Here is a 26,962-nt window from a genome sequence, read left to right as displayed (position 1 = left end):
GATTTAGCATATTATTATTATGCCTCTGAAATATTAACCAACCCCGAGGGACTTTATCTGCTCTTTTAAATATATGCAAATTATTTTATTTTGGTTTGGTTTGTTTCCAATGACTTTTGTGAATTGTGTTTGGATAATTAAATGAGTGCGTGCAGAAGTAGAATCGCACGCAGTACCTACATGATATGATGATCTGCCAGATTAGCATACAAATTAGGAATGTTGCACCTCGACTGCTAATCGACTAACTTTTGTTTTCGCTTCAACCTTGACCTATTTGAAACATCCACCCAGTGTTTCGCTATGGAGTGGGAATGTAAACACCGTTTCCTGGCTTTTAATTGATAAGACTCATTTGATATTGTCCTTCATTCCGCACACTTTTCTTTTCGCCTGTGTCAGGCTCTTTCAATTACGACTGTTCTCCTATCTCACTCTGAGCTTATTCATACAGCTCCACTGGATTGATGTTATACAGGAGATTTACTAGCAGCACTGTGGTTCTGCATTGACTTAGCACTCACAGCCCTGACAGATTACTGGGTAAACCAGTATTTCTGTATGAACCAGGTACAATTTTCTTCTATCCAAGGTTGAGAAGTTCTTTCAAATGACGTAGTGGACCTGGAACAGTTGACGTGCAGAGCGCCAACATTTCAGCTCTGTCTTACTTCACTGATTGCCTTGTGAATCCCTGATGGGTTCCGCTTCGTACATAATCATTTCCCTAACATGGGATAATTTGATTCTATTACTCTAACAACAGCGCAAACAAATTGCCTACGTAATTTATTGTGCCAATAATAGCAAAAAACAGATGTGGTAATGGTACTTCGGCTTTCCAACCTCACATTTATATGGACTTAAACCAAACTGGATATAATCGTTAAAATACATTTATAAACACCCACCCAGCATTTTCAGTATCCAAACATGCCTAATTATGGTTTGGCAAAGTGGTGAAATTCAGCCTCCGCTTCTTAATTCTTGTACCCACGCAGCTCTAGATCTTTTTCCAAACCCCCCTAGGTCGTTTTTCACAACTTCCCCTCAGCTTTTTTTGCAGCTTTTTCTCTGCTTATCGGGGTGATTTCCTGTGAGGAGGTTCAAGACGCAAACAGCGCATACCACCATAGTTGTATTATCTTTACTAATGCTGCATTTCACTCCTCTACAGCAGGCTATCTCTGCGGCTCTCTCCTGTGCTCTCCCGTGTACCTCGCCATTCACTGGTGTTCTATATGCCCTCTAAAGCCCTCTGCTCTGTCCCATTTCTCCCATTGCCTCAGGTCCTTTTTGACACCCCTGGCATGTTAATGGGCCAATCAGAGACACTGTCCTTGAGAATCTCGCTTTGGCTCATTTTCATACCCCCCCTCTCCCAGATTTATAACCTCTGCTGCTTACAGCTCCAGATGTTTTGTTCTGGTTTTTACTCTCTGTAATTGCTAATTCAATCTGGCTGTAAAGGAGCAGATGCTCTCAGGACTTGAGCATACCTGTGTGGGTTTCTCTGTGTGTATGTGAATGCTTTCCTGCCCCATGTATAAAGCAACAGGATTTACTGTAACACCCCGACTCATAAACATAACCCTTCACAATTACTCCAAGCTCACTTACTCATGTAGGGGAATAAGACAACGGCGGTTTTAACTTGCAAGGAATTGCACACTGGCATCAACTTCCATTATACACTGCATTACTGTCACCCTTAAATCACCGCCTGAGGTTTGCTGGTTTAGCGGGACTGACAGTTGGCTTTGGAGGTCTAAACTGTGGTGGGAGCCTTCTCATCAGCCTCCTCACATTTTTTTTTTATCATCTTCCATCCTTTTTCTCACCGGGAAAGTGGCAATCCACTCCAGTTTAGAGAGAAAAATAAACAGACTGGTTATCCACAGGAATGTGAATGCTACTTTAGTCCCATTAGGAACATCTGTGTGTGTGGCTTGAGATCACAGCGGGTTGTCTGGGCGACTTTGAACATGTGACAAGTGGCCTCATTGTTTTAGCATATTCAATATCTACATACTGTGCCAGATATGCTCTGTACACATATCTATGTGGCACACACATATTTACAACACATTTACATGAAAGCAAACGTACAAAGAGGAGCACACACCGATCAGTCCTCGCTCACATGCCGCACAGACACACACACACACAACACACACAGCACACACACCACAGTGGACCTGTCATGTGTCATGGAGACAGGGGTCAGATACTGTGTGATGTGTGTGGGGGTTATATCGCTTGGGAAAAGGACTAAAGATCTTACCGGGGCTGCAGGAGGGCCAACAATAACAGCCTGAAATATAACAGCAGTGAAAGAACCCTTGCACTGACAGGAGGAAAGCAGGGCCCCAGCAAGTGACTCCACAGATCAGAAACTGCTCTATGGGCACAAAGATGGGCGGGTTTTCTAATTCATAGCTAATGTGCAAAACAAAGAACATTGTTTTGTAATGACATTGTAAAAACGGCAAAGAAAAAGAACACTGAGTGTTTCGGAGAGATTGGAAGCACATGTTTGCAAAGAAAGAATAATAGCGGAGTTGTAGAAGCGGCGTCTTTTTTTGTGCACATTCCCAAATCGAGATGATGTTCTGACCACATTTGTCATGGGAACTTCAGCCATGTAAACACACAGCCTTGACTCCCAGTGGTCGGGCCGACTCACACACACACACACGCGCACACACACACACTCGCTTGTGTGCAGAAGCTGAATGCACTCACCCTTCTGTAACACTCAGCAGTCCCCAGTTCCAGAAAAGTCAGAGTGCCCCCTAGTGCTGCTTGTGTTACCATTACATCGTGTTTATCTTCCTCAGTATTTCATCTCCTGCAACTCAAAAGTTGTTAGTGACAAGTTGGTCTCAGTAGACCAAATTGATGATCAACTGGAGAGCAAGATGATGAATGGAATGCGGTTATAAAATATGAAATATCAAGGAAAGGCTGACGTTTTTTTTTTCTCTTTTTTTTTTTCCATATCCAATGAGAGAATGTAGGTCTGCACAAATTCTTGCGGAGAATTTTTTTTTCTATCTTTTTGAAAATTAAATCATTCCAAAGCTTGCGTTGACAGTTCAATTTAACTGCATGAATGTTGCTTCAGATCAAATTTTGACAATTAATCCTTCTGCCAGTTCAGTTTCTTCCCCGGACTGCAAAACATTATTAAACTGTATTGAAAACAAAGCCTCTGCACACACACACACACACACACATGTTTCCTATATGTCAGTGTGAAGAATTCTGATCTTTAAGGACACAAGGGTTTTTCAATCAAAGCTCTGATTGAATACTTTGCCATCCTCAGCAGTCACACAGTCACAAATACACACACGTTGTTGACAGAGAGTGTCTTGAGCAACATCATTTACCACTTAGGCCCCTCCCCGAGGACCGTGCCATTCCTAATGCGTGGCAGATAGGTTGATAGCTCTGGTTTCTGTCGAGAAGTGCACGTCAATCAACAGCTCGCGTCAACGTCACCGAGGCAAAGTGTTTCTGAAAGATCTTTTTACTGAGTGCTTTTCTATCCATCCTCTCCCGACCCACACACAAACACAAAAACACACTCACACATGCACAAACACACACGCAGCCATTTCCATCTCGGCAATCACTTCTCCTAGAGTTCTCCTTTTCGGACGTGTAACAGTAATTGAGGTTGCTCCCTTGGGTGCAGTGCATTCTGGGCTGTTAAGTGCTGTTTCTTGTTGTTTTTTTTGTTTTTTTCTCAAATGGGCTGTATTTTCGCTATTGTGTTGTTTCTTCCTGCTCTCCGGTGGAAGTGTAAGCAGTGGGCCATATTTACATGTATCATTAGAGAAACACTGTCGAATGTAGGGCATCTGAGGGCTTATATTGCCCAATGGAATATCAATCAATACGACAAAGAGCCTTAATACTTTTTGTACACGCCCGGTCACAAGAGAGTTTAAAAAAAAAAAAAAAAGGAAAAGAAAAATATTTCAAGGATGGATGAAATGACGACTGCCGATCATTTAATTCTTCAGTTACAAAAAAATCAACCCTGGAAAACCAATTTATCTTACAGATAAGCTGACCGTATCCATATTTAATGTGACACTCAGCCAGTCAAGGATGTTCACTTACCACGCTGACCTCACCGCTCACCACATCAGGCCTGGCTTGAGTACACTCGGTGACCTTTCTGCGCGTTGATGGCGTTGTCCGTCCAGAAGAGGGAGTGATTGATCTGGATTGACACAAACAGCCAGTGCCCTGCCTGGCCTGTCACACAGCATCACTGGGTCATTGTAGCATGCCTGAATGCCAGATGAGGAGGGATGGTGAACACACAGGGCGCTGACCTGCTGGCTGTGATGTAGGCCTTAGTTTTGGGGAAAGCTGGAGCACATTTGGACAAAACAAATTGCAATAGTGCAATAAGCCGTGTTAAGGCAAAGCCAAAGCATGTATTTTAAAAGTGGAATTAATTAGTACGTTGAGGGTAGAAATGGTGTTACTGAAAGAAATCAAAATCAATACTACATTTTAATACAAATAGAGGGAGCAAAAATCTAAAATCCCTCCTGTCATCTGTTAAAGTTATGCATTTAGATTTTTCTGTTGTTGTTGTTAGTTTTTTCCATTAAAATGATCCCTTTGAGACTTAAAATGGCTTAGATGTAACTCTGCAGCAAGAGCACACCAGCTCACCAGTGGCTCTGCTTAACTGTAAGGCCCAATCTCAAAGTCCTCAAATCCATCCATTATCTATACACCGCTTAATCCTCACTGGGGTCGCAGGGGGCTGGAGTCTATCCCAGCTGACTCAGAGTGAAGGCAGGAGACACCCTGGACAGGTCACCAGTCTATCACAGGGCTACACTTAGAGTCAGACAACCAAGCACACTCACATTCACACCTACAGACAATTTAGAATCACCAATTAACCTCAACATGTTTTTGGACTGTGTGGGAGGAACCCGGAGAGAACCCACGCTACACGGGGAGAACATACAAACTCCACGTGAGCTGGCAACCTTCTTGCTGCGAGGCAACAGTGCTACCAACTTGCGCCACCTTGCAGCCCAATCCTTAAATCATCAAGTGCATTTTGAGCCCTTTTATGCACTTTCCACAAGTCTGCAGTCCTGCAGAGTGTGTCTGAGGTAGTTCCCCACAGTTCATAATGTTGTAACACTAAACACGGGGTAACTAAGAAGTGTTTTTAAAAAAAAAAAAGGTAAACATACACGTATGCAAGGAGCAACTAACCCCGACGTCGTAAGCAAAACTAAGCTTACACATCAGTATAAACACATACCTCACTGATGATTCATAGCCAGATATGTGTGTAGCTGCTTGTCCTTGATGATAGGATGATGAATTCCAATAATGCTTTTCGTGCCATGATCATGAACATAACTAAAAAAAAACATAAAATAAAAATTCCCAAACACATAATAGTGTGAAAGATATTCTGGCGTTGTTAAGGTGATGAAAGAGGTATGTCACAAAGTGTTGTCCAATTCCTATTAATACCATTTTGAGTCATTGCCACCTCTCACACTCAGTCACTTACCAGGTGACATCAGTTAAGTCTGTGTGGAGATCAGGATTAGGCCTCAAACTGCTCTAGGCTACACAAAGGGCAAGTTGCAGTTATGTAATTAGATGCTGGTTCTGAAGAAGTATAATGATACAGAAAGCCCCGACCTGCAAGATGACATGATTGGTTCCTTATGTCTGTTACATATAAAACCCTGAAAGTGGAAATACTCCACTAAGGCACTGACTGCCTATTAGACTGATGATGTGTCCTCCAGCATAAAAAGACACACCATATGGAAATATTGACAAAGTTAAGAACTTTTTTTATTTTATTTTTTTTTACTAAATACAGTCTTTAAATTTTCCTATAATAGTATGTATAGAGATATGCTTGTGTATGTATATATATGCAAGAATCTCTTACTTTTTAAAAATGTTCTCTTTTAAGGAAGCAGCAGGACACTTTAGAACAGAAAACTTTCCATGCTCACTAATGGTAAACTGTTGTAACATTACAACACAAGCTCGGTCTATACCAGATCTTTTGACATTTTTCTTCTGTTGGTTATTGGCTGACATTTACACTGATGCCAATATACAAAGAAAACATCAGACAATATATCACCTGATACTCCAGTAAATCGCTATATAGACATTATTATTATAATTATCTTTATTTATACAGGTAATCTCATTGAGACACGGGGTCTCATTCTCAAGAGTGACCTGTTCGCAAATAACAAAACAACACAACATGTAATCACAGACAGACAACATTGTGGGACCTGTCCTCAACAAAGATATATAATATATAGATATATAAATAATATTAAATCACCGTTATTTATATAGTACATTTAAAGCTAGTAAATGTAGAGCTAGTGCTTTTCAGTAGAAAAATGAGATTGGCATTATGAGTGAACCTAACAAATGTAAAAACCTGTAAAAATATAAATGTATTGATGAGGCTGAGACCCTACAGTGTTAATTATAGTGTGAGTTAACCTAACCTTACAAAAATTTGATAAAATACTACTTTACCTAAATATTAAGGCTGATATCCAGCAGTATTTTTTTATTATGGAGATTAACCTAACTAATAAATATTAAGACTAAGACCCTACAGTATATCTAATTATAGAGATTAGCATATGTGTTAAGTAATGACTGTACAAAATCCCAACAAATTCAAAAATCCCCTATGAGCAAGCTCTGATTCATTTTTATTTAAAGTGTGTTTTGGGGGGGTTGTTTTAGTGTATAGAATTTTAGCTTAATTTCATTACTTAATTTTTTTTTCTGCATAAATGATGACTTTATACACCATAATTATCTTGTGTTTTATGTATACAAAACTACATTGTCTCTACATGTGGCATGAAGACAAGTAAATAGGTAGCAGGTGACTTTTTAGCAGCTGGGATCCATGGCATGAATTTAAAATTTTTAAAAACGGATATTTCTTCTTTTTTTTTCAACGTTTAAATTGATTAATTCGGTCAACACCATTCATTTCTGTAGTTTTTTATCTCTCCACAGTCGTTGATAACTGCGCACCATTGTGTCCACTGGTTCTTTATCTGTCAAAGGTTAATGGACTTTACAGTATCGATGGTGGTGCCTGAGCACAAACTAGAAACTACAACTCCAATGCTGCTTTAACGCAGGTTTGATGACGCGAGGCGGGCATTTCCCGTAGTAAGCTCTGTGTGTGCCGCTGGTGCGCCTCCTGTCTTGAAAGGGAGGTGAAGAATAGTTTACTTTCCAGAGTTCAAGGTTTGGTGTCGGTGTCCGTCTGGAGTAAAGAGTTTCGCCGAGGCTTCGAGCCCCCTTTCACCGAGCCAACATGTATAAGATTAGGGAGATGGTTGACAAAGCGTGAGTATCTCCTGACTAATTCACGGCTGTTTGGTGATATTTGTGTCTGTAGTTTACCTGTTTGAAAGAGACACGTACCCAAAACTTTGACGTCACGTCACTCTAACAAGTTAGCTAGCCTGTTGTGCTGCTAGCGAGTTAGTTAGCTGACTTTTACAAATGCTCTTTGTGTTCTGTATGAGTGCCCTGTCTTTGTCACAGTTGTTTTGCCTGCTCGTTCCGATACTGCGCTTTGGCATTTGCAATGTTCTGATACGACTGAGCGTGTCGGTCGAGCGTTTTCTCCGACAGTACAAGCTAACTCCCGTAGCTAACGAGCTAATTATGTAGCCTGTTGGCTGGGGCAGCTAGCTGACTAGGCTAGCCAGCTAAGCTAGTTTGACAGCTCCTCGGCTGAATAATCAACAGGGAATGTTTATGCGTTATACGTTAATGTTGTCCAACCGCCGTATGGCTACCACTGTCTGGAAGTATTTGTAAGAACTTATTTTAGTGTAGGGAGAGCTGTATTTTACTGCTACTATCGTAATGACACTTGTAGCTAAGTTACACTTACAGCAGCTATACTGTAAGTTATGCCAGTCGGTGAACATTCAATTTCAACGCATGGCTGGATGACAAAGGTCTTCCCAGACAATTTGTTGATTTTTTTTATACGTCTTAGCCTGTTTGTTAAGTGGAGCTAGCAAACATTATAGCACCTCAAAGTTTGTCCAGCGTTATGTCATAGTACAGTAACTTCTCTAAATGACTGTAGCAACTATTACCCCTCTAATCGTACCTTAAATATAAAACAGTCAGATTAAATATGTTGGTGTAGCACTTCTCATAGTAAAGCTGTCATCATATTGTAAGATCTCAGAGCAAGTGTAGAACTGAACTGCTTTATTATGATTAATAAGTGACCAGTTATCTGCAGTGTTTTGCAACTTGTTGGTGGACGTCCAGCTGTTGGCTTAAGAGCAAGAATTTGGTCATTTAAGTAAAGCTAAAACTGATTGGTCACTCTTTACCTTCCCACCAGGTTTTGCTTTAACTTAAATCAGAGATAATCAAGTAGTTGTCAGGCACGCTTGTAAAGACACAAAACAGGTGACAGGCACACACAGCACGTCCTTGATGTGTGTGCACTTTTGGTGAGTCTTGATGGTGATGTAAGTTCAAGCCTTCTTGGTCAATAATGTAGTACCTATCTACCAGCCAGCACTGAACCTGGGCAACACTCTGGGGTTTGTGCTTTCTTTGTTCTGCCTGGGACTGTTTGTTACTGCTGCTGACTAAACGTGACCGTGCTGTTATGTTCTTTTCCTGAGGGAGGCTATTGCGCAAGTTTTAGTTTCATCAAAAGTGTAATGAGTAATTTTGCAACCTGAGATAATTGTGCGCACTAACCATCAAGCAGCCCTTTGACGTATTTGCCTCCCTGGAGTGTGACCTCTTGTATTAGACAGGAGAAAGAAAATAAAAAAAGGATTTATTTCATTCTTTGACTTTCTGTGATTGCAAGTAATATTCCAAGTTCATTATCCTCTGTGTTTACTTGAAATTGTGGTTGGTGAAAGAGACGTTCAGAAATGTTCACCTGCTTTTTGACGCACATTATTTTTATTTTCAACTTGTGCCAACAAACTTTGAGTCATTTACACTAAAGGGGGGCCAAAGCAACATTATTTCAGCCTGTTTTAAATCAGTAAATGCATTATGTGAAAACTACAATGCAGCTGGGTTTGTGAGTAACTGCAAGGGAAATGTTTTGACACCTACAGCACTACAGCAGCGGAAATCTGTGTGATGGTGTGTCACTGTGAGAGTATCACAACTTCCGCTTTATCTAGTTGATATCTAGGACAGCAGCAACATATGAGAAGAGATAAGAAGTTGCATCACTACATCACATTTTGCTGTTACTCATGCCAAAAAAAAAACCCTTAGCAGTATCCTCTATGTAGCTTGATACATGCAGGATACATGAAATAAGAAACATAGCACACGACGTAATAAAAACTAAATGAATTAATTCTGAACTACAACATGATGGACACGTTTCCAAACATACATAAAGTCTTGTCTGGGACAGAACCAAGTGTTATATGAAGAATATTCCCATCAGAGTTAAGTGTCATGTGCGTCTGGTACCCCTCAGCACATATAGTTCCTGCAGTCCATGATCCAGCTTGGAGACTGGTTTTAATCAGTTTTGAAAAACTACCTGGCAGGGTAGTTTTCAAATACTTTTCTTGGTGTAGATCGAATTTTACAAAAGAGTGTATGTTGTCAGAGTGGTAACCATACCCTACAGCTTTTAGTAGTAATACAGCCTGTCTTCAGAACCGCAGAGAGGGTGTATCCCTGTTAACCCTACCATCAAATCAATGCTGCTCTTTCAGGCCCTGTACATTTTATTGCTGATGTGGCAGTAGCGAGGGATGAGGAGGTGCAAGTTTCAAATTCCTTGTTTGCCTCGCTGTTTTGCCTAAAGCTGTGACAGGGTTTGTTTAATTATCTGAAATAAGAAGCCTGTTTAGTTATTGATTATACTTCTGTAATCCTGAAAGAAACCATTCTTATGTAAACTAATAGACAAGAAAATGAATATGTGCATAGGTGATGGAAAACAGCTTGGCCACACATGCTCTTGGGACAATGCATTGGAACTGGATACACCGCTCCCCACCAGCACACATTCTAGAAATTGACCAGATAACCAGTTTGTCCAGTTATTCTTGAACACATATCAGATTGATGATTAAATGTCTATTTACAAATCAGGAATAGTCAAATTGAGATTAAGAATACCTTGGAAAAAGGTGTCCTTTCCAAACAATGTAAAGTAATTGATGTAAACAGACAGTTAAACAGCAGAAATGGTCCCATGTTGTATTACTAGAATATTTCTTTCCTAAAAAAAAATCCTGTCTTTCTCAGTATCTCTTCAAACCTCTGATTTAACAGATACAAGCCAATGCTGGATTTGCTTTTGTTAGTTCGGCACTCATCATGATTGCGAATATGTTCATAGCTGTTGATAAGTACAGACACAGCTGTTGATTCTGCTTTTTTTTATTGTTTGTGTGTTTTTGCCGTAAGCCCTTATAAAGTATAGAAACGTAATAATTTACAAAACACACCTGCTGTTAGCCTGAAGTTATTAGAGAGCTACGATTTGGTGTTCTGGTTTCTTCCCATTTGAGCTTCTTTTTCTACCTGATGATTCTCAGGAAATCAGCGGACAAGAGCTCACCACAGTCAGCACAACCCTGTTACCTCGCCCCACTTTAGGCTCCATTCATGGATTTATGTGGGGTGCATATTTGCAACTTTAGTTCCTTGTTTTAGATTTTGATATGTCAGTTGGAGTTAGAGACCACAAACACAAGCACTCCCTATTGTCCTTTTACTGTCTAAACGGACGAGTGCATGGGCGTGGCTGTCATAAGAGCACCTTTTATCTGTTGTCCATGCTCTTGGTCTTAATGGCAGCCACGTATATTGAGCTGAAATACCAAACGCCATGATGAACACTTGATCTGTGCAGTGAAGTTTGTTTTTGTCCTTTCTCATACTGTATAGAACCAATGTGGTGATGAACTACTCAGAGGTGGAAGCTAAGGTCAGAGAGGCCACCAATGACGACCCTTGGGGACCATCAGGACAGCTGATGAGTGAAATTGCAAGGTAAGGACAACACAATGTGTTCTTCAACATGTCCTGCTGAAACACACCAAGGTTATTTGTAAATAAGAGCAAACCACAGAAAGACTATCTTAGGCCTTTTTCAGCTGCATTTCCAGGAACTGTTCTTCCATTTTGATGATGGTAACCTATTTAAAGTTTTCAGCCCTGCCTGCGAAAGTCCCTGTTTCCAAGGTAGTGTTTTTCTGCAGGCCAGAATCTACTGTTCTACTTTTGGCAGTGCTGAATTGCTTTCAGCCACATGTCTGCTACAACATGTGTGCGACATTAATTCAAAATGCTGCAAGCACTGGTTGTGGCATCAGAGTTGGGCGATAGATAACGAAAGTTTTTGTTGTGCTGTCATTGATATTTCACTGATGTTTGTGCCCCTTACCTGAGTCAGAGAAACAGAAAATATACCGAGAATCAAACTTTACTTCATAATCGTTTTATGGTGATTAAATACTAAAGGCAGACAAGGAAATAGAGAAAACACTTAAACATCCTTGCTATTTTGGATATATCTCTGGGCCTTTATTCACAAAGGATCTTATCTTACTTTTAGAAGTGTAAATGGCACTCTGACAAAGAATTACATAAAAATGGGTGTGGTTCACTGGGTGTGTCCCAGTGCCCATTGTGCAATACTACATGGTATACCTGGAAACAACAGTAATCTCAATATCTAGTATGTCAATGCAGTATGCTAAAATACCAGGATGTGCTACTGCATCTGACTGCATTTGGCAATGTGCAAGCCAGCATGCTTTACTGGCCACAGTGCTCTTCCCAGCGGAAGTTACGCAACATATGTCATAGTGTGTAGTATAAACAAGCTTAAGCTCTCCAGAGCGCACAAGTGGATGACGGCTCATTTTGCATTACTGACTGACAGATATATGAGCAAGACTGTCAAAGTTTAAGGAACTCTATTATGATGAAGTAGTATGCTTACATTTTGTGTGTATTCTGAATGCATACTTTGTAAGGGCAGCTGCAGTATGTACTGGAAGTAGTTTTTTTTTTTTTTTAAAAGGAACGCAATTTAGTGCATAGCCATGTTTCATGAAATAACTTTCTCACTGTGTCTTCAGTGACTGGCTGATAAGTCCTCCTCTGTACGAGTGCACTAAAAATGGATTGATAGATACTGTAGAACTGGATGTAGCGTGTTTGACACAATAAAATAAGTATTAAATGAAGATATGCAAATATTTTTATTATTTTCAGTTGACAGCACAGATCAACCTTCAATAGCGACGTACAACATATAGCACCTATATACACCTGGAAATCCAGTATTGGGCAAGAAACCAGCTTTATTTAACACAGTCGGTGTTGCTGTTCACTTTATATGCTGTCAATTAAAAAGGGTCTGAAGAATGCATTTTGATTATTAATTCTGACAGACAGGGAGGTATTCAAAGTTCATCAATACTGCAGACTTATTTTATAGGTGCGGGGTTATGTGAGGCATGATATCCACTGGTGCTTGATTGTTTTTATTCATTTGAAAGTCAACTGCATTTTTATGATCTTGCTACCATCAACAATATTTAATTTAAAAAAATTTTAAAAATTCATTTGACGTTTTTCCACAATGCAATGCATTATTTGATTACCAATGAGTAGATCTTAGTGACTTGGGACTACTCTGAACTAATGCTAACTTTTCTCAGACTTACTATTAGTATTAAAATATTTTGTAAATTATTCCCTTCCCTAAACTTTTTATTCACTTTCAACCTCTTCCTTTTTTTTTTTCTTTTTTTTTAACATTAATTAGGACACTGAAGTCACGTAGCAGTGAATTGCAAACAACAAGAAAATTACCTGAAACCGCCCAAATTCACAGTGTTGTTGTCTTGTCATGCACAATGTGACTTGGTGGCCGTCATTGTTTCAGCCCGTATTGGTCTGATTTGCCTAATCTTTGCAATTCTTAGTATGCCGTAGATATACAAACACAAATGTGGTCCGGGAACCTGTAGTTCCTGAAATGCTGCTTGAGTTCACTTCCTGGGGCTTTGTAGTTCAAAAGAGTCTTTGGCTAAAGGCTGTTCAAAGACTTACCAGTCCATTGTTAGCTGTCATGCACGACTAAAGTAGACGTTTTATCAGTAAAAGGAAAATGTCCCACTCTTTTTTTTTTGTCTTCTGTGAATGTTTGTGTAAACAGAGCCACCTTCATGTATGAGCAGTTTCCAGAGGTGATGAACATGCTGTGGGCTCGCATGCTGAGGGACAACAAGAAGAACTGGAGGAGAGTCTACAAGGTGTGGCAGAGCACAGTTGCAATATCCCACAAATACATGTGCTTAATTATAACAAAAGGCTTGAAGGCCTTCACACTCAGTACAGTTTTCGGTCTAAAATGCTGTACCTGACCCATATCAAATTAACATAGATTTAATTTTAACTTTAACTCCAGAATTCCTGCTTTTTACTTTCAAGAATCAGGTCTCAGCAACAAACCTTAACATCATACGAACACATGTTTTAACACACTTGTGTTCGTCACAAAAAACAAAGCAGTTGACCCTTAATTGAAACATTAATCCCTCAAATTATTTAACATTCTCTGATTTGAGAGAGGGAAAAAATCTGATGTCCATGGAACAGAAATCCCAGCTTGAACAGGTCGGATGAATTAAATCTAAAGCACGATTTGCTCTAACTACTTTTGTGGGTCTTTTTCCTCAGTCCCTGCTACTGCTGGCCCATCTAATCAGGAATGGATCGGAGAGGGTTGTAACCAGTGGCAGAGAACATCTGTATGACCTTAGATCATTAGAAAGCTACCACTTTGTAGGTAAGGTATTATTGTGGTCTTTCTCATCTGCATCTTTTTTTTTTTCTGTTTTAACATACTTGCTAAACAAAAACATTTGCTTTTTATATTTTGCTTCGATCAGGTGAGGGGGGTTCTCCGCACATCAGGATTTCAGTGTTTTGTTGTTTATTAACAATAGCTTCAGTGTGAGCTGTAATGAATGGACGGAGGCCCTAAGCACTGCTTAGTCCACAAACCTTTAAACCACACACACGCACTGCCCTAAATCTGCTTTCACTCTTCCAACCACGTTTGTGTTTAAGGTTCTGTTTTCAAGCAAGGACACTCGGTGTTGTCTGCACCCAGATGTTCATATTTATTGCCCTTGTGTCGTCAATATATTGAAGTTCCTAATTAATTACTTGTGATTTTTATTTATTTATTTTATTATTTTCTTGTCATCAAATCTCCATCCCTAGATGAGAATGGGAAGGACCAAGGTGTGAATGTGCGTCAAAAGGTGAAGGAGCTGGTGGAGTTTGTTCAGGACGATGAGAGGCTCAGGGAAGAACGGAAAAAGGCAAAGAAAAACAAGGACAAATACATTGGAGTGTCCTCTGACAGCATGGGATACCGCGGTTACTGTAAGTCCTCAGTTGAGCAAGTAATATAAACACAGTTAGAATTAACTAAACAAAAAAACTTCCGGTTCAGTTCATATCACTACAATCCTTACTCCCCTGTTTGTCCATGAGTTGTGAATGTAGTGGTGTTAACTGTAACTGATGTACTCGCTTTGTGTTGTGACTGTGTATTATATTCCCTAAAAGCAATAAACAGATGGGGGGGAGAAATTTACGCCCTATGCTTTTATCTCCTTTTCCACCTACTTTAATTCCTCCTGTCTAGCGGGAGACAGGTACGACTCCAGTGACAGCCGGGGAAAGTGGGACGACGACTGGGACAAGAATAAAGGGCCGTTCCCCTTCAGTGAAAAGTTGGGGGAGATCACCGACAAAATCGGCAGCACCATTGATGATACCATAAATATATTTAGGAAGAAGGACAGAGACGACTCGCCAGATCGATTCAGGTAGGAGACGGATAGTATTAGCATATTGGCACCATGTTATAGTTAAAAGTGCAAACTATGTTTCAAACATGAGCAAAAATGTTACTGAATTTGTAAAAGGTTTTGCATCATTACTGGAAAAACACAAGCTTGTAAAGAACAGAGTTCAGTGCTTTGTAATCTTTGACAGATGTAATACGTACTGATCTGGATCTTCACACAGCTGGTTGTCTTACCTGATGTCTTTTTTTTTTTTTTTGTGCAGTGACAACGAGGAGGACAGAAGTCGATCGTCTCACAACGGCCAGCCGAGAAAAGAGTTCAAAGACGAAGAAGAGACTGTTACCACCAAGAGTGTACAGATTGTCCAAGCAACAGAGACAACAGCAAAACGATCGAAGAAAGGAGTACCGTCAAAGAAAGTAGACCTTGGGGCCGCAGCCCACTACACAGGAGACCAGAGCCCAGATACCACCACCAAACAGGTAGAACAAGCTCACAGGAACATGTAAACTGAGATTAGACTTTATTTCTATTAGTTTGTGTTTGCACTGTGATTTTTTTTTTCCTTATATCAATGTTTTAAATTCCAGCCCCAGCAAGCAGCAGCCTCTCAGCCCCCCACTACTGCCCTAGCTGACCTGCTAATGGTGGACACGACACCCAGTCAGCCTGCTGCCACAGGTATACCACAGTTGCATTTCTTTGGTTTCAGTAGATAAATTGGTCAAAGACTAGAAACTTAGAGAAACCACTAGTCTCTGTCCAAAAGAATAAATATGCCTTTCAGTAGCCGCATATTCGCCAGACACCAGTAAATCCAGGAATAACCCTTTTTTTAGTTCAGCTTTACAACATGACAAACAAGAAACTCCACAGTGGCTACAGGCACACACTAGATTCTGTTGGAAGTGACGGTGCCCAGCTGCTGATACTAGCTTCAGATTTTGGGGACAGCAGGGGGAGGGAGTTGATGTATAGGAACTAAGTGCACCAGATGTTTTTGGAGGAGTCCCTAGTGAATGGTGAGGGCGGGAGAGCTGAACAGATGTTTGGTCTCCTCCACCTATCCACTGCTCCCTCCCCTCCCCTCCCTCCTACACTCCTGACACTGAAGGAATGCTAACTATGGTAGAATGACACCTGGAGCTCACTTGTTTAAAATTGGCATGTTTATTTCCGTTTCTCAATGCAGACCTGATCGGTGGATTTGCTGACTTCTCCTCAACTGCTGCCTTTGCTGGGATGTCCTCTGGATCCGGTTGGTTTTAAGAGTTTTCTTTTTTGTTAGTGTGTGCATGTTTATGCTGTCCTGTTGCAGCCGTACTGCTAGAATATTCAGAGGGATGCTGGGAGGGAGCCCTGGCCATATGGAGCCTGCTACCTGCTCTGCATAATAAGAACAGACACACATCAACTCCTGTTATGGATGACAAGGAGACAGGGACAGAGGAAGAAGTTGGTGGGGGTGGAGGAAGCTCTGAGAGACGGAGAGAGGGAGAGAGACAACAAGCCAGGCCAGTTCAATGAAAATTTAAAACGTGGCATCAGTGGTCACTGAGAATGTCTTGGATAAAGCTAAACCGCCTTCACTGAAGATTAAGCTTTTCATTCTTTGTCGCTATAGCAGGTTGAAAGTTGCTTGTGTGACTTCTGTTGGCTGAAGAAATGAACATTTATACAGCTCACAGTACAAATATTACTGATTGAATGATTTGTATAGACATTGATGCATGTTTTTCTCCCCCTTCCTTGCAGCAGCAGCACCAGCCTCTAACACCAACGGAGACTTTGGAGAATGGAACGCCTTTCCTGGAGGTCAGATGCCAGCATCTGCTCAGACCGTCGACATCAGTGGAAATGACCTTTTTGCAGCCATGACAGCAGGTCCTGCTGCTGCTGCTGCTGCCGCTGCTGCTACCCCCACCCCAGCCCCGGTCTCAGCACCAGCCTCTGGTCCTGCCTCAGCTGACCTGTTTGACTTGATGGGGCCCTCTCAGTCCCTCACCTCCTCTCAGAGCCTCAACTTTAGCATGACACAGAGCATGAGCAGCACAGTCCTGCCTCAGTCTAGGTCACAGGTATGCATGATTGCACTCATGCACACACGCATCCCTTGTTAATAATTCATTGATATACATATCATTACAAGACCCTTGTATTGGGCATAAATGGAATACAGGTGGAAGCAAAATATCCGCAGTTAATAGCTGTGCACTGTCAGCGGTCATGCATACAGCGTTTGACTGATAAGTTGAGGGTCATGCTTTGAGTATGTTTTCTTTAGCCACAGATAAATGAGTTGGGGTAAATGTTAGTGTATAAAAATACAACATATAGTTGAAGTAATTTAAAGGGACTTATCGTCATAGTTTACAAAGTGGTTTTGCTATAATTTAGAGATTCTGATAAAATAGAACTTAAAGATTAATTTGAATCAGCCGTATAACTCGGTAAATTGTGTACCAAGGCATGTGCTTATTTTACTTTGTGAAAATATAAATATGGTTTGAAAAGTGTTTATTCTCCTGCACAAACTTGGTTCAGAATTAGCTTAAATGATACTGTCAATAAGAATTACAGGAGCGCAAAAAGCCACAACAAGCCAAACAATATTACCTTGTTGCAGATAGGAATGCAATCTCAAACAGTAGAAAAATATACATTTGTGGACCAGATGGTTATTTTAAAAAATGATCGTTAAAGGCTTTATATATTCATATTGTCTTACTTGTAACCTAAACATTTCTATACCAAAATACTAGTACTGACTCATAAAATTAATTAGTTTCAATATACAGACAGGGGACAAATTAAAGGAAAAATCCTAGACTTCTACTGTGAGGGGTGGCTTTATTATGCTGTGGGGGGCATTTTGCTGGCATGGTTTGGGTCCAGTTGTATTTTATCATCTTTATTCTGTAATTCCTGATGGGAGTGGTCTTTTCCAGGATGGCAATGCCCCCATCGATAGGGCACGAGTAGACATCCAATAGTTTAAGTGTGAAAATTATTTGAATCATATGTTAGGATTTTCACAGTCACCAAATCTCAATGCAGGTGAAGATCCATGGGAGATTCTGGGCCAGCAGGTTAGGTCTTTATCATACTACGTTGTGGACTTGCACGTGGACAGCTGCAGAAACCACGAAGGCTTAGTTGTTGTTATTGTACTGCTTTCTAGTCCACTTGGAGTCCACAGGGAGAACTCAAATCTGTACGTGTGCAATAGGTCGGCATCTGTGTACTCTGCTTATGTGCACTACCGTCATTTGTAGCAAAGCTGCTATGTGAACTGTCTGTATGGGCACAGATCTTGAGCTGCCAGTGGGCCTCTTTGGGAGATGATGATATATATGTCATGAGGACCCTCGTGGACTTGCAAAGTGTATTACTGGTCTTATACAACACTCTGCATCTCCACCACTGCCATCATAGCACAAAATGAGGGAATATCTTTTAGAAGAATTGTTTCACCCCTGCGGTAGAATTCCAGTGACTGAGAATCAATGTCAAGTTGTGGTTGAAGCTGTTCTGGCGACACATTGTGCAATTTGTTTTCATTTTTCTAACCACAGGCTTGTCTTGTGTAAAATACTCTAGAATGTATAGTGTAGAATAGCTAACAGGTGTGACGAAGTATAGAACTAACAACACTCTAGCACAGACGTTTTTTGCACATTCATCCACTTGCACATGGATTATGTTTCTCGTTGACCACATCAGTCAGCAAGCTTGTTTGATAGAGACATACCTTGTGTGATTGAAAGACTGAGCACAAGCCTGATGGTTGAGAGTTAACACTCAGCCCCACCAGATGCTCATCTCCCCCAGAGACCGCCCACTAACCACCCACTCCTCCTGTTACTGACACAAAATGAGAAGAATGAGATTTGAGTTACAAAAACATTAAAACCCAACAAAAGCCTGCATATGTCGACTGTATTTCTATGTTAAAAGGTTGTTGACCTACTTAAAAAAAAAAAAAAAAAGAAGCTCATTCTTTGTTTCGCTGAGAAGGCACCCACTTCCCCTTTTACTCTAGTTACATTAGATGGTATGGTTTTAATGAGTTGTGAAGGAGACACGAGCAGATTGCTCTGACAGTATGAGAATTTACTGGGTCAGGTTAAAGAGTTAGGGCCTTGAATTATGGGGGGGGAAAAAAACTGCAGCTTTTCATCATGTTTACCAGTGTTGGAGCTTTTAGGTGAATTGTGACGGTATATGTCTGTGATTTTGGCATGAATTGGCTTTTTCTCTGACAAAGTGTTTGTGCTTTTATACACCCTCTGTCTTTACCAGCCCCTCCAGAACATGGGTGGTCCTTTACAACCGCAGTCTGTGCAGCCCCTTCAGCCTACGCAGCAGGGAGGAGCTATGCAAGGTGTAGGAGCCAAAGTACCCCTCCCATCCACCTGGTCAGATCCTTCAGTTAACATCAGCCTGGACTTCCTGGGCCCTGGCATGCAGCCCCCCAAGCCTAGCCAGCCCAGTCTCAACACCCTCCAACAAGGTGAGGAGATCAGTAGATCTGACATGAATGGCAGGGTTTCTGTCAAAGCATCCTGTCAATCAAATTGGACTTAAAAAATTGGCACTTCTATTCACAAAGTGTGTTCTGTTATTTCCAGGCAACCAGGCACCTGCCAACATGCTCTCCCAGGGATTTTCCAGTATGAGTCTTGGAACTACAACTGTCAGACCACCTGTTAATCCTATGATGCACCCTGGTGCTGGCATGGGAATGGGAATGGGCATGGCGCCCAACCAGGGCATGATGGGGATGGGCATGAACATGGGGATGCAACAGTCAGGTATGACGATGGGGATGCCCGGTGCCATGGGGATGGGGATGGGGATGGGAATGGGAATGGGGATGGGGATGAACCCTGCCATGGTCCAACAGCCCAAACACGATGCCTTTGCTGACTTTGGCAACTTTGGAAAGTGATGGAACTGGAGAGCAAAGATTATCAGGAGCGGTGGCAGTCTCTCTGTCCGTCCATTGGCGAAGGATTGTGTTATGAGCTGCAAACAAAGAGTACTTGAATAATATCAACTATCATAATACCAACACCATGCAATCTCCCTATCGTGTTTTTTTTTTTTTTTAAAGTAATGTAACAATATGGATCTAAATGAATGTGTCTGTGTTGTTCAAACCAATGATCCGTCTGGTCTGGGATAGTGGTCAGACAGACACACTGATGATAAGTGTGTCATGTTGGTTGGTTATGAGTCAGTGAGAAAAAGGAAGAGAGAGCCACTGAGAGAATGTCAGGGGGATTTGCTTTATAACCTCAATCAAGTGAAATCACCAGAATAGCAGGAAAAAAAAAAAAAAACATGTATCAGTAGCTGCATAATTTTGTTTTTCTTTTTTGAGACGCATTCTCAATAACCGTACTGAATGATGAGTTTGGATAACATGATCAGGCTTTTTATCTTTCTAACATACATTGAAGAATGTCAAGTTACCTCTTTTCTGTCCTCGTTCTTCCTTTGACCTGTAAATAGAAATCTGGAGCTCCTACAATAAGTTATGAAGTTCATATATGAGAGGCTGTGACAATGTGAAGAGTTGTATCATACAGACCAAATCTGATATGAATTGAGACCTATAACAAAGCACATTAACACCTTCTCTTTGTACATAAGTGTCCACACTCCAAGTGTAACTAGAGTTGTACAGTTGGAGTAATTAATAATTGTTTGCAGTGAAAGATATTGATTAATCTGAGGAATTTTTTCCTTCAGCAGACCATCATTTGTGGCCTTTCCTATTGATATATATCGACATATTTTACTTATGAAGAATATTGTAATCAGTTCGCATCCAAATGAGATAATCAGTAGGTAGAAAAAGCCTCATTCAGGGGTTGTGGGTTCTTCGTTACAGTGCCTGAAAGACCTTTTGCCTTTTCTCTTCAGTTAACCTCTTTGAAAGAGACAATACGACTGTGCAGTGTTGAAGATAGCTGCCAGGATGGAGCTTCTGTACTTTGTGCAAACATAAAGTGTGTTTGTACCTCAAACCTGTCTTTACAGATTTCAGTCATTCTATTGTTTGTCCAATGCGCCATTTTTACTGTTTCCAGCGTATTCAGGCCAGCGATAGCGTCAGAGCTACAAAAACACCCTGATGAAAGACCTATTACTGTTAATTCAGCACCTCAAGTGTTGATTGAGACTGTTAAGATTGTACATTGCGTCTGTCTGTTAAACGTGCCTCTTGGTAAACGCTGCCTTTTCATTTTTCACCTTTCATCTTCATTAACATTGCACATTAAAACAGCAAATCTTGAAAACATTGTCACTGTCATGACCGTCATGAGTCCAGGTCTGCGTGTTTTGAAACTTATCAGGTACAAAACATTGTGTGAGAGAAGAAGCACTTTTACCAGCTGGGATGCAGTTTGTACAAACCCAGTCTGTTCTGTTGGTTAGATGAAGAAGACGTGTTGTGGGGGCATCACAGCATCAACAGTCCCACGTTGCCTGTTAGATGTACACAACATTTCTCTTCAGTGGTCCAAGTGCCTGCCGATGGTTGCCTCCTGACCCTTGTACGAGTGATTGATAATCAAAATTGGACCTTGGGTGCCTGACATTTTTGGTATGTCAACAATGAGATAAATAATTCACTGACCAGAGGAGAAGGCAGTGGATTCTGCAGCCCCGGGAGGAATGAAGTTGTGCTTTCCTACTCTCCCAAGGGCTCGAGAGGCTGAGCACACTAACACAGAGTAGCCCTGCATCGGTGTCTGAAGCATAAAAATGACCAAAATCTGTTTGCTGTTTTTCTATTATCAGTAGAGATTGTTTATGCATTTTTTGTTTTCTACTTTGAATCATTTTGGTCCTCTCTAAAATGGGATTGTTACTGAAACACTAGTGTATGCAAATGTTTTTAAAAAATCCTTTAAGAAAAATTTAATTTTGCATTATTCCCATTTTGATTTGATTTACACGTCAAGATTCTTTATCTACAACATTAAACAGTTGATTGAAATTTGCTAATGGTGTGTGTTATTTGGTGTGCTGTGTCATTAGCCTCATTCAAAAGTGCTTCAAGCAGCAAAAGTGAAGTCGCTGCGCTTGGCTTTGAAATTACATTTACTTGATGTGAGTTTAACATCGTTGTTAGCGGTAATAAAGAAAGGCCTTCAGTAAATCAACACCAAATACATAGGTTGTCCCTGCCAAGTCGCATCACAGTGCAGGTGACATACAAGCCAGACACTACATCAGACGAGAACAGAAAACTGAGATTACTTCAACACGGAAATATCTGATCAATGTTGAGACAGCTGCAGCGGCTCAACGCAACAGATGCTTCGAAATGTTTAACTTTCACATTCTATACATGCTTATACAGCTTTTCGGTTGTACGGTTAAATCTCTTGATAGTTTGTGTCCTTAATGCCATGGTAATTCTTAAACTGTTGAATTTTACGGTTTCTCATCGTGAGAGAGATGGCCTGATTACTCTGGTGTAATGCACACAGGAGACAAATTGTATAATCTAATCTCTTCACAATCAGCGCTCTGCCCTTCTCTTATGTTATTAAGGTTTGTTGGAACACACTTGTATGGCAAACACAACTAAAACACAGCTTACATTAAACAATTGACCCCATTTTTCCTCTCTGGAGAGGACTGTTAAATGGGCTATACTAATAATATTCTGATGTATGAAAAGCAACAGTATATACAGTAGACGAACACACGCTCGGCTACTGATAGAATATGCCCCACTTACGACACAAAATCTATGGAAAGAGGGTCAATTAAATCTCTCTGCAGTCAAATTAAGAGAAACTAAAATAAGCAAAAAATAAACTCTGACGCAGACCTGGAGACGATGTAGCGACAATCATTCTGTGGCGCTCATCATCCAAAACTAACCTCTGTCATTTAAAAAGAAAAAAAAAAAAACAACATCTTTACAACTTCCACAAGATGCAGTAAATTGTGCTTTTATGGGTAATGTGCCCATTAAAGAGTAAAAGCAATCTGAGACGTCAAGACAAATGACAGCTTTTGAGTGCCATCTGCAATCTCTAGCTTCACAAACTCAATTATTCATAATGCATTTATGAAGTCCGCTGAGACTGCGCTGTCATTCCTGTTCAAACTAACGGGGAAATGCAACATAAAGGGACAAGCTCTTTGAGATGACAATAGCCTCACAGATGGCTCTAATGTGTTTATGCTGCCACCTGCTGGGTGATAACCAGAACACACACTTTACTGGGTGACAGAAGAGAGAAAACAAAACGACATATTAGTATAATTAGCAACGAGAAGCTTTTATTTCTCAACAGCAAAGTAATTTCTCTGGTGGACAGAGAATATCCATATCAATATGATATAACAGTTGTCTGTGTTTAATTCATCTGAATCTAATTAAATCACAGCAGCATTTCACACCAATGAGCACATGTTGTAGGAAACTTTTTTTTTTTCTCCAGGGTAAATAATCAAACAGGAAGATAAATCAGAGTGGCTGTGGGTTAACCAGGACAACGTTCTCACCCCGGATGAAGAGCTGGTTGATGTGGCGTGTGTGGACCTTGCCATATGTCTGGGGACCTTTCTTCTCAGGACCCTGGGCCTTCATTGAGACGTTGTGTTTACCCTGTGTGGTTTTAACAGCCTGTGACAGCTCCGTCTCCGCTGTCCTGCCATCCCCTTTGGTGGGCTGAGCCGAGCTGCTTTTCGGAGTAGTTTTGGGATCTGCTGGTTGACGCTCGTTGGATTTTTTCTGGGCTTCGTGCTTCTTTACTGGCTCATTGTCTCCTGAGCTCTCCTGGAGGTTTAGCTTCTCAATCAACTGTACAAAGATTTCAGTGACGTTATTATTTGTGGGTACAACTTGAGAGCATAAAGCATAGATTGTATATAAATGATGGACGTAGCCTCTAGGTCTGAAAATGAAGCCAGTGCAGAAGCTCTTTAAGCCTTTCTAAATATGTGTAACATCCAGCAGGGGGCGACACCTCTGGTTGCTGAAAGATATCCAATTGTATAGACGTTCATGAGTAAACAACCCTGTTTCTCACTTGGTTGGTTACCTCAGTAAATATTTCTTGAAGAATTTATCATCTCAATTGCTAGTTTCAAGTCATACCGAATACAGTATGAAGCTCATTTTGTACATTGTGGTCCCATTTAGAGCAAAACAGCCGATAAAGCAGGATATGTTTCACAGTGTGGCTGCCTTGTCACTGACAGTTGCTACCATAGGGGTGTGTGTTGGATTTTCTGCGGTGGCTTATTCTGTCTGGTTTCAGAAAACCAAGATGGCAGCAGCCAATTTCTAAATTCAATGCTTCAAAAACAACAAACCAATGGGTGATTTTATCCATCTTTGCCAAGTCTGTGGCATAAGACTTTCATGAAATCCAACCCTATTTTGATAGAATTTACGGTCACCTTTTTTCATCAATTGTCATTTAACAAACGTACATTCCGTAATTATCTCTCTTCACGGTAGTCACTTTACCATTGGGGTCTGCCATCCCCCTGTAGGATCGAATTACCTCCCTTTGCAAAAAGGATTCACAAAGGCCATGAATGTAATCCAACAATTCTGCCTCTTCTGATGCCTTATCAGAGCTGTATTAGGTTACTGCTAATGCAAACAACATTTCTAACTGCTGCTCGCTTGCATTAAAAGCATTTAATCTGCAAAACAGAGGGTAATTTTTATTGTGAGGCAGAAAAGGGGACTGCAGAGTACTGGCTGAGATTCTGAAAGATACCATGCATCGACAAAGCAAGATCAGATTTTAAAATTGCAGTGAGTAATAGAAGGAGCAGCCATTGTGAGCTGATGAAGGGGCACAAGAGAAAGGCTGCACAACCCTCAGCAAAGGAACCAACTGCTTTTACTATGACCTGCTGTTGTGTGGAAAACTAGCTGTGATGTGTGCAGGGTTCAAAACAATCCAGGCTGCAATTATCTTGGACAGTCTTCTTGAACAAACTGTGGATTTCTTTGGTAGTGTCAAGTTTGAAATCTTAAGGATGCTTTAACTATGAATTAGTAGGAACTATTTTTTGATCAGGTATACAAATAAACAAAACAAAAAAACTGGTACATACCCGTGAAATGGTGAGGGCTTTCTCATGATACAATGCCTCTCCAAGTAGAGGCTCTCTGTAAGTCTCATCTACATCCACCATCGCCTGCCAAAGACATTATTTGGATATTTCAGATTCGGCACATGGCAACTGTCAAATAAAAGTAAGATGAAAAACTACAGTTGGCTCGCTCACCATATTCCAGAACTTGTCAAAGGCCACAACAAAGCCAGAGCACACTCCCCTCAGGCCTTTAAAGGTCCGGATGTGAACTTTGACTCGTATCCTCTCCTCAACGCATCGGTACAGCTCTCCCAGAGGACTGCCTTTACATACTGAAGACACGTAATAAGCAGGTTATGCAACAGATCATACAAAAAGATAAAATAAATCACCTGCAACACAAAGGTATTTCCTTAAATAATAATAAAAAAGATGAAGTAGCAGAAGTAACTGCTAGATTTTAAATATAGCTCTTTAGAAAGAAAGCTGAGCATGTGTGGAAACAAGAAAACCCCAAGTAATTATTTGTTTGTTTCTTCCAGTTGTTTCATTTACAAGGTTTCAAAAGTTCTGACTGCAAGGGAGTCCCTGGGATTTATTCCCAACCTGGAACTTCCCACCAATCAGTTTGAACTCGGGAAGGCTTTCGAATAAGAGGTGAAACGTCTTCGAGACATTAAGATGACTCAAGACAATTTAGGATTATCATGACCTGGTTGACTGAGAATCTACACAGATGCTTCTATCTGAGGCAAAAGGGCTCATTGTTTAGCTCACTACAAAGACTATCATAATGCTATGGCCTTTAGAATAACCAGATCTCAAACCACCTGAATACCTGAGACCGATCTGGGACCACCACCAGAGCTCCAGAGACTTCTATAAGATTTGTACTGAAGGATTTCTGGAGGTTGGTGGTACCTTAACTTGGTAGAAAACTTCTGAAAAGAATTAGTTTCTGGTCATCAAGGAAAGGTGACAAACATCTGGTTACAGTTGTTCAAATATTGTTAACAGTGACATGGTGCAACTTCTATGCAGCAGTTCAAGTTTCTATGTGTCAATAAGTTAATGATCCCTCTGAAGTACGATCATGTAGCCGACTAGTGTTGCAGTAGAGGTGGGTGTTGAACCTACGGGGCATCCTCGTCAGGACATTCTTCTGGGGCTTCTGCCTCTTCCTCCTCGGCGTCGCGCGGCTGCTGCTCTCCCCCTCCTCTGACTCCGGTTTCTTCACCATGAGATTCTTCAGCCTCTCGATGCGCTCCGGGTCCGCCACCCCTTTCATCGCCTTCCGCCGCTTTTTCTCCACGTTCTCCGGCTTGGCTCTGCCTCGACCGCCTTTGAGAAAGCTCTCGTACTCCGCCACATTGTTGAAGCACTTGATGTTTGGAAAGGGGAGAGGGGGCGCGGAGGGAGAATACAAGGCCAAGAGAGGGTCAAACTTATCGGAGCACACGTCTGTTTTCAGTGCGTCGTCGTCCCCGGTTTCGCTGTCTGTCTTCGGCTGCTCCGGTACCGATGTGGTGCTCGAACATGATGCTGCTGCTGCTGTCTCCTTACTGTCAGATTTCATACTTTTTCTTTCCCTCTCCTCCATGTTTCTTCCTCTTCTGGTGTTTTGTAGCAGTTAGCAAGCAGCTTTGTGCTACATTACCACCAACCACCGAGTGTAAAAAGAGAACGGCTCACACCAAAACTTAAATTCTGCTTTTTAATCAACGCTTTTACATAAAAAATATCAAAATAGCTCTATACACCACATGCCCTGAGTTTAGTTGAAACCCACTCCTCCATGTTTGAAACAGCCGCAGAAGAGCCAACAGTGAAGCGAGGAATCATGGGAAATGTTGTCGTCAGTTGGGGCTGAGTTTTTATCCCGCACCAAACAGGTGGATATTAAACACCCATGACTATAATATGTCATTAAA

At 41.1% G+C, this 26,962-nt stretch overlaps 2 protein-coding genes across 3 annotated transcripts; one reads left to right on the top strand and one right to left on the bottom strand.

Annotated features, from left to right (window-relative positions):
• Positions 1 to 7,262: 7,262 nt before the first annotated feature.
• Positions 7,263 to 21,954, top strand: clint1a (clathrin interactor 1a). Of its 2 annotated transcripts, none has more exons than XM_008279574.1 (12): positions 7,263 to 7,416; positions 10,987 to 11,091; positions 13,271 to 13,367; positions 13,795 to 13,903; positions 14,344 to 14,508; positions 14,774 to 14,957; positions 15,202 to 15,421; positions 15,530 to 15,620; positions 16,132 to 16,197; positions 16,698 to 17,017; positions 19,242 to 19,452; positions 19,571 to 21,954. In XM_008279574.1, the coding sequence occupies exons 1-12, from the start codon at positions 7,385 to 7,387 to the stop codon at positions 19,888 to 19,890; spliced, it is 1,920 nt and encodes a 639-aa protein (XP_008277796.1). In that variant the 5' UTR covers positions 7,263 to 7,384; the 3' UTR covers positions 19,891 to 21,954. The 2 variants fall into 2 exon arrangements, with proteins under 2 accessions (XP_008277796.1, XP_008277795.1); XM_008279573.1 differs by having other exon boundaries at positions 16,695 to 17,017.
• A 1,272-nt stretch (positions 21,955 to 23,226) lies between these two features.
• On the bottom strand, positions 23,227 to 26,788 carry lsm11 (LSM11, U7 small nuclear RNA associated). The gene is made up of 4 exons (XM_008279572.1): positions 26,169 to 26,788; positions 25,224 to 25,363; positions 25,050 to 25,133; positions 23,227 to 23,775 (listed from the first exon to the last, which is right to left on the bottom strand). The coding sequence occupies exons 1-4, from the start codon at positions 26,629 to 26,631 to the stop codon at positions 23,440 to 23,442; spliced, it is 1,023 nt and encodes a 340-aa protein (XP_008277794.1). The 5' UTR covers positions 26,632 to 26,788; the 3' UTR covers positions 23,227 to 23,439.
• Between the last annotated feature and the right edge of the window lie 174 nt (positions 26,789 to 26,962).

The sequence above is a fragment of the Stegastes partitus genome, unplaced genomic scaffold (genome assembly GCF_000690725.1).
Source record: "Stegastes partitus isolate 25-593 unplaced genomic scaffold, Stegastes_partitus-1.0.2 Scaffold164, whole genome shotgun sequence".
NCBI classification, from domain to species: Eukaryota; Metazoa; Chordata; class Actinopteri; family Pomacentridae; genus Stegastes; species Stegastes partitus.
The sequence above is the reverse complement of the archived record's forward strand: the minus strand, read 5'-3'. Positions and strand labels throughout refer to the sequence as shown.

Excerpts from the sequence above, each read along its gene's own strand:
- clint1a (XM_008279573.1), top strand. The coding sequence starts at position 7,385 with ATGTATAAGATTAGGGAGATGGTTGACAAAGC. Across the intron at positions 7,417-10,986 it reads AGGGAGATGGTTGACAAAGC|AACCAATGTGGTGATGAACT; the intron begins GTGAGTATCTCC and ends CATACTGTATAG. Across the intron at positions 16,198-16,694 it reads TGGGATGTCCTCTGGATCCG|CAGCAGCACCAGCCTCTAAC; the intron begins GTTGGTTTTAAG and ends CCTTCCTTGCAG.
- lsm11 (XM_008279572.1), bottom strand. The coding sequence starts at position 26,631 with ATGGAGGAGAGGGAAAGAAAAAGTATGAAATCTGACAGTAAGGAGACA. Across the intron at positions 25,364-26,168 it reads TGTCCTGACGAGGATGCCCC|TATGTAAAGGCAGTCCTCTG; the intron begins GTAGGTTCAACA and ends ACGTGTCTTCAG. Across the intron at positions 25,134-25,223 it reads TTGACAAGTTCTGGAATATG|GCGATGGTGGATGTAGATGA; the intron begins GTGAGCGAGCCA and ends TGTCTTTGGCAG.